At 32.4% G+C, this 6,951-nt stretch overlaps 1 protein-coding gene across 2 annotated transcripts; it reads left to right on the top strand.

Annotated features, from left to right (window-relative positions):
• The first annotated feature begins 2,033 nt into the window (after positions 1–2,033).
• On the top strand, positions 2,034–6,334 carry UNE17 (Subtilisin-like serine endopeptidase family protein). Of its 2 annotated transcripts, XM_078979886.1 has the most exons (9): positions 2,034–2,140; positions 2,236–2,327; positions 2,608–2,705; positions 2,799–2,960; positions 3,069–3,730; positions 3,817–3,884; positions 4,028–4,267; positions 4,979–5,099; positions 5,186–6,334. In XM_078979886.1, exons 1-9 carry the CDS (start codon positions 2,060–2,062, stop codon positions 6,041–6,043), a joined length of 2,382 nt encoding a protein of 793 aa, XP_078836012.1. In that variant the 5' UTR covers positions 2,034–2,059; the 3' UTR covers positions 6,044–6,334. The 2 variants fall into 2 exon arrangements, with proteins under 2 accessions (XP_078836012.1, XP_078836013.1); XM_078979887.1 differs by lacking the exons at positions 2,034–2,140; positions 2,236–2,327 and adding an exon at positions 2,334–2,444.
• Positions 6,335–6,951: the final 617 nt, after the last annotated feature.

Here is a 6,951-nt window from a genome sequence, read left to right as displayed (position 1 = left end):
CTTTTAGCTTTTGACAAAACGCTCTAGTTTAAACAAAAAACTTCGTTTGGCAGTACGAGCGTTTAGCTTTTAGTTTTAACAAAACGCTCCGATTCTAAAAGCTACTTCATGTAGCTTTTAACAAAACGCTCCGGAGCTTTTGAAATCAATTTCCATAATTACCCTTAAAATATATTTATATATTTTTTTATTTTTAATAAATTGTCCTTTTATGTAATTTTATATATTTCAAAAGTTTCCAGTTACTTTTGCCAAACATTCATATAACAAATAAAAGTTACAGCTTCCCGCTGCTAGCTATCAGCTACACGCTACCAGCTACTCGCTACCAGCTAACCACTACCCGCTTCCAGCTAACAGCTAGTTTTGCCAAACACGCCCATAGTGTTTAAATTGTGTTATAATCACAATGATTATGTAAATAGTGATGACCACTCTCATGTTTGATAAGATGAAAGTAAGTTATGACACGTTCTCACAAAAATTGTATTCAACAAATCAATTATACCATATACAGAGGCATGATTATCCAGGGACAATATAATCTACGCTTAAGTGGTTTGTGTTGAAAACATAAAGTAGCAGACAAGATTTAGTGCCCTTTTTGGCAACTTTCAATTTGGAAAATGCATCAAAGATCTATACCTTGTAGATTTTTTGTAGATTAAAACATTTAAGATACATGTCTTTTTTTTTTTTTTTTTTCTTGAAAGAACATAGAATTATAAGTTAGTGGGTTATCTTAATAATAATGGATTAGGCTCAATGACACAGTTTTAGGTGATAGCTAAATTCCATCTTTTTCCTTAAAGGGCCATGGAAGGAGCATATTTGATACAATCTAAGAATTAAATTATCGTTCCATTGGGCCATGGGCCTAACCTTGTTTAGCTTTTGCTAATTTGTCTTCTAAATTAAACCTAAAATATCACTTAATCAATTCCATTTGGCCATGGGCCTTAGCTTGAATTAGCAACCATCATTTGATCACCTAATAATCATAATAAATGAAAGCTAATTTATTTTAGATTAACTATCATGATACTTAATGCCCTTTACATAAGGTATATATATGGTGTCATATATTGTATATTCATACTAATCACTTATTAACATATCAACAAATTAATTTTTTATTGATAATCATTTTGTCTTAAAATAAAAAAAATAAGGATGAGAACTCTTTAGTAAGTAAACTATCAACCTCTTAAATATCTTCTGCAAATATACATAATAACATATATATACCACTTCTCCATATCCATATATAACTTTACAAAGAGGTGCAATTATAACCAAACATGTCTCTTCATCATTCCATATTTACTTTTACCATTTTTTCGTGTTTCGCAAGCTGCAATTCATATCGATAATCCTGTAATTCTACGCAAGAAATTGATCGTATGTTACGCAACTTTTTTTGAGCAATGATTCTGTTGATAACATAATCATTTTCAAGTTAAACAAGTATCTTTTTACCATAGAATGGTCCTCCAAAGCTACTAGAAACCTACTTATATATACATTGAAATTAGGTCTTTAAGGTGGTGTTCTTTAAGTCACTTGGACTTCATCATAGAATTATATATGTGTTGGCTATGTTATGATCTAAACTTGTTAATTACTTTATGTATTTGATAATATCACCAAGTCTATATATAATAAGGGAAAAAGTAGTCCTAATCTCGTACTAATGAAGTGCGGTTATATTAGTATATTAATCAATACTATGAACCCCAAAAAGGATGAAAACTAAAAAGTGATCTTTTACTTTATTAACAAAGAAATAATGAAGGGCACATGTGATGCTATTGTTTGGTGGCATCCATAGTGTCTATGAAAGACCTTTAACTAGATGGTATGATAATCTAAAACACAAACAACACAAAATCAAAATGAAAAAGATGCACCATTGTTCATTGTCGTGTAAGAACAAATACCATCATGAACCTATGTCGTGTAAGAGCAAATACCACATTCTATAGAAAATAATCTTTCTTCATTTTTTACTTCAGTATTTAAGCGTGACTCTTGTTGTAGTTTTTCCATATAGGGAACGATGACAAGTGCTTATAACCACTCCTTTTTGGGCATGGTCTTTTTATCACTTTCTATTATTCACTCAGAATCCACTTCAAATGTAACTTTACCACCAAAAGTGCTTTCAACTTTTTGTGTTTTATTCCCTCTTCTCACATCTGTCATCTTGATTTGTTTTTGGTATGTTTTACACAGGTTTACATTGTTTATTTAGGGCTCAACAATATTCAAGATCCTATCTTAACTTCAAATTACCATCTTCAACTCCTTTCTAGTGTCTTTCCAAGGTAACGCTTTCAATACCTCTCTAGTTCCCATTATACACATGATTCCTGTTGAGATTTGGCTAAAACAAAGATGATGAATTTGTCCCTAATTGGTACGATGTAAAAAGGTGGAGTTAGGTATACACCTATAAAAGACTGAATGAGTTTATGATATTTGTTTATGTGATTTTAATAATCTTTCATGTAATGAACTTTTCTCTCTAGATGGCTTTGGTTTTTAAATTCTAATTTTGGAAAAATCCCACAACTAATCATATTATTGCTATTTTTTCCTTGATAGCCAAGAACATGCAAGAAAATCTATGGTTTATAGCTACAAACATAGTTTCTCAGGCTTTTCTGCAAGAATTAACGCAACACAAGCAGCCACCTTAGCTGGTTAGTGAAAGAAAAGTACTTTTATCTTTAAAAGCTATTGATAAAGTCAAAGCTTTTGGATGTTTAATCAATGCAAAATAAACAATATTTCAGGAATGGAACGAGTGATATCAGTGTTCAGGAGCAAGATATTAAAGTTACACACAACTAGAAGTTGGGATTTCATGGGTCTCAATTTAGACCCCATTGGTGATCAAGCAACTCCACTTCAACTAACTCATGGAGACAACGCAATTGTTGGCTTATTCGATACTGGTATATATTTAATTTGTACCATTGGAAATTAATGCATGATATTAGTTAAATATATCTTTCGTAATGTACATAGCTATTATTATTGTTTTTGTTTTTTCAATAAATCAGGAATTTGGCCAGAATCTAAGAGCTTCCATGAAGCGCCTAACATGCATCCAATTCCAAAAACTTGGAGGGGAAAATGTGTCAATGGAGAAAACTTCGATCCCAAAAAATCTTGTAACCTAAAACTCATTGGGGCCCGATATTACCTCAAAGGATACGAACTAGAACACGGATTACTAAATACAAGTGGAAACTCAGAATACCAATCACCACGTGATGCTAATGGTCATGGGACCCACACAGCTTCCACCGCAGTGGGGTCCACTGTAAAAAAGGCAAGCTTTTTAGGTTTTGGAGAAGGGACAGCTAGAGGGGGTGCACCAAGGGCAAGATTGGCAATTTATAAAGTGTGTTGGGAGGATGGAAGGTGTAGTGAAGCTGATATTTTAGCAGCATTTGATGAAGCTATTTATGATGGAGTTGATGTGATTTCGGCGTCTTTTGGTTCACCACCACCATTGGTACCCCTTTACAACTCGAGTTCTGATATCGGGTCTTTCCATGCAATGCAAAAGGGTATTAGTGTCATTTTCTCAGCTGGAAATAATGGACCCGACTCATCTCTTGTCCAAAATGTTGCACCTTGGAGTACGTGTGTAGGCGCTTCATCTATTGATCGAAATTTTCCAACACGAATATTATTGGATAATAGTCTCTCTTTCATGGTATAATTAAGTAATTAACTAACTTGATTGCATTCTTTATAATTTAATTCCCAAAAAGCCCATGGTCATAAACTTGTTATGTGTAGGGAGAAAGCTTAAATACTAAACACATAGAAGCATATTTGGTTGGAGCTCGTATCTTTTTTCGTGGAGGGTACCCTCTCTTTCTCTCTATTGTGTATATACACACACACTCACACAAAAACATACATACAAATACACATATACATTTATATGATGTGACAGAATTGTGCTAATGATAAATTGAATGACTCTTGCTTAACAATGAAAATATAGGATATGTAGAACGAGTAGGTGGCGAAACAACAATGCATTCGGAGCAGTGATCTTGTGCTTCTCAACCCCAGGATCGGTGCTAATTGAAGAGGCAGAAGTAGCAGTGTGGGGTGCGAATGGCACAGGATTGATCTTTGTAGACTCGCCTACTCGACAATATGTTGATGTGGATATAATCCCCACCATCCGTGTTGACATGATCCAGGGCACTAAAATGGGACATTATTTGTCTCAAAGCATGTAAGGGGTCGTTTCCTTTTGACTTAGTGAACTTAATCGATGGACATTGGTACACATATGGTTGTTTCTTCTTGACTTAATATGGACATAATGACTTAATTGGTTAAGCCAAAAATGACTTAATGTATAAAGACACTAATGCTATACCTATTTGTCTTCTTCTTCTCCTCTCACGTTAAAATTGATTAATGTTGTAACTGTAAAATGGTCATTTAGAGTATCCAGGATGCATAGTTCAACGGGAGCGTTGAATAAGATGACATGTCTAATTGATATTCAATCGATTAAACTCTATCATTATGGGATGACATGTTGGCATTCAATGGATATGGAGTTCAATAGCCATTGAACTCTTCAATGAGAAAAATAAAGCATTTTAACCGTTAAATATATATATATATATATATATATATATATATATATATATATATATATATTCCATTGAACTCTATTGAGTTCAACGCATTGTAGGAAAATTACTACAGAGTTGTATAGTAAGTAAAATGATGATGTGTCAATCCATTAAACTTAAATAAGTTTAATCATTCTGGATGCCCTTAGTCTCATTTAGATGGTTAGTTAGTCTAAAAAAATACCTATATTAACACTTTATCCAAACATTACTTATTCATCATCTTTACCCAAACATCACATAAGATTTTCTAATTATGAATCTATATATTAATAATATTGGTTTCTTGAAAAATGAAGGATGTATCCCCCTAAGGTGCACATATTTCCAAGTAAAACGATTATCAAACAATCACCCGCACCAGTTGTTGCGGATTTTTCATCTAGAGGCCCAAGCTCAATTTCACCTGATATTCTAAAGGTAATAAATTAAATACACTTGAAATATTTGATCCATAAAAAATGATATTAACAAGAAATTAATTATATAATTAAATTCACCAACAGCCTGATATAAGTGCTCCTGGCATCACTATATTAGCAGCATGGCCACCTGGAATACCTCCAACTTCAACAAGTATCGATCAAAGATCTGTAGAATGGAACTTTCAATCAGGAACATCAATGTCATGCCCTCATGTTTCAGGAATAGTTGCTCTCATCAAATCACTACATCCAAATTGGTCTCCAGCAGCGATTCGATCTGCTTTAATGACAACAGCCTACAACAGGGATATGAATCATGACACAATCTTATCTGGTGGAACAAATGAAGAATCTAATCCTTTTGATATAGGAGCTGGACACATTAATCCCTTGAAAGCTATAGATCCAGGTTTGGTTTACGACTTAACATCTGATGATTACATTCTTTTCTTATGTAACAATGGCTACACTGAAGATGAAATCAAGAGAATCATCAGTCTTGTTCCTGGAAAAAATGTGAATTGTCCTAAAGAAATGACGAGCAACACGAATCTGAATTACCCATCTATCACAATTTCGAGTCTTGAATCCAGTGTCATGATCAAAAGAACAGTTCGAAATGTAGGTGGGAGGAAAACAAGTGTATATTTCGCAAGAATTGTTAGTCCTCATGGAGTGGAGGTTACAGTTTGGCCGATGATCTTGTTTTTCTCGTATTTCAGAGATGAAGTTTCATATTATGTGACTTTTAAACCACAGAAGGTGTCGCAAGGAAGATATGATTATGGTGAGATTGTTTGGTCTGATGGGTTTCATACAGTTAGGAGTCCATTGGTTGTGTGTGTTAACATTAACACTGCAACTCCAGATATCACCATTGATGACTCTTTTCAAACTCTTGATCGTGAATCATTGTCTCCTTCTTTTTCTGGTGCTTAGAGAAATCCCTTTGGTAATTTGACCGCTAAAATGCTGAAGAAAAGGATAGTGATGGTCTAAAGCCCATCGGTTACATTGTTAGTTTTTCAGTGCAGTATTATTTAAGTTATTTTTGTTATTGCAACACAAGTGTTCGACGAAATGCTTGAGCAAAATTGGCAAATTAATGTAGCGATTTAGCTATGTCCATGCAAACATAAGAACAAACTGCGATGGGAATACTTACATTGTTGAAAAAACTTTGAACAAGTTGATAATCAATTATGAACTTTAGTTTTTTTTATCAAAATATGTTAGGGAGTCATATTTTAGTTTGTTGTTTTTATTTTTTCGCTGGAAGCCTGGAAATAATAGGATCGAATGAATTTATATATATTGAAGGTAAATTATGCATTCAAAAAGAAAGTAATATGAACTTCGAAAGAGAGAAAAGAGTAAAGCTAGACATATTTACGGGTTCTAAAATAAAAGTATTTATGGTCAATGACGTATTATCGCTTTAAGGTAAGTATTTGACATCACGTTTTAAAATAAACGAGATCTTTAAGTGATATATGTACATAAAAATTAATGACAATATAAAATATATGTAAAAATTCTTGAAAAAACCATTTTAAACAATGGAACTAAAAAATCAATCTTATATATAATTTCATCTCTTGTGATGGATGTGCATACATAGGATCATAATAAAAAAATGATTTTAATTTTTTATTTTCTTTTTTAATTTTTATAACTAATAATTTATCAAAAAAGATGAATATACATAAATTCATAATTTTTTATCTTTTTCTTATAGACACCGATGTTGTAAAAATAAAAAACAATCGAAAAAAAAAAAACTTAATTCGTTTTGGTTTTTTTTTTTTTTTTTTTTTTTTTTTTTTTTTTTTTTTAAATATTTATGT

The sequence above is a fragment of the Lactuca saligna genome, chromosome 2 (genome assembly GCF_052625555.1).
Source record: "Lactuca saligna cultivar CGN05327 chromosome 2, ASM5262555v1, whole genome shotgun sequence".
Lineage (NCBI taxonomy): Eukaryota > Viridiplantae > Streptophyta > Magnoliopsida > Asterales > Asteraceae > Lactuca > Lactuca saligna.
The sequence above is the reverse complement of the archived record's forward strand: the minus strand, read 5'-3'. Positions and strand labels throughout refer to the sequence as shown.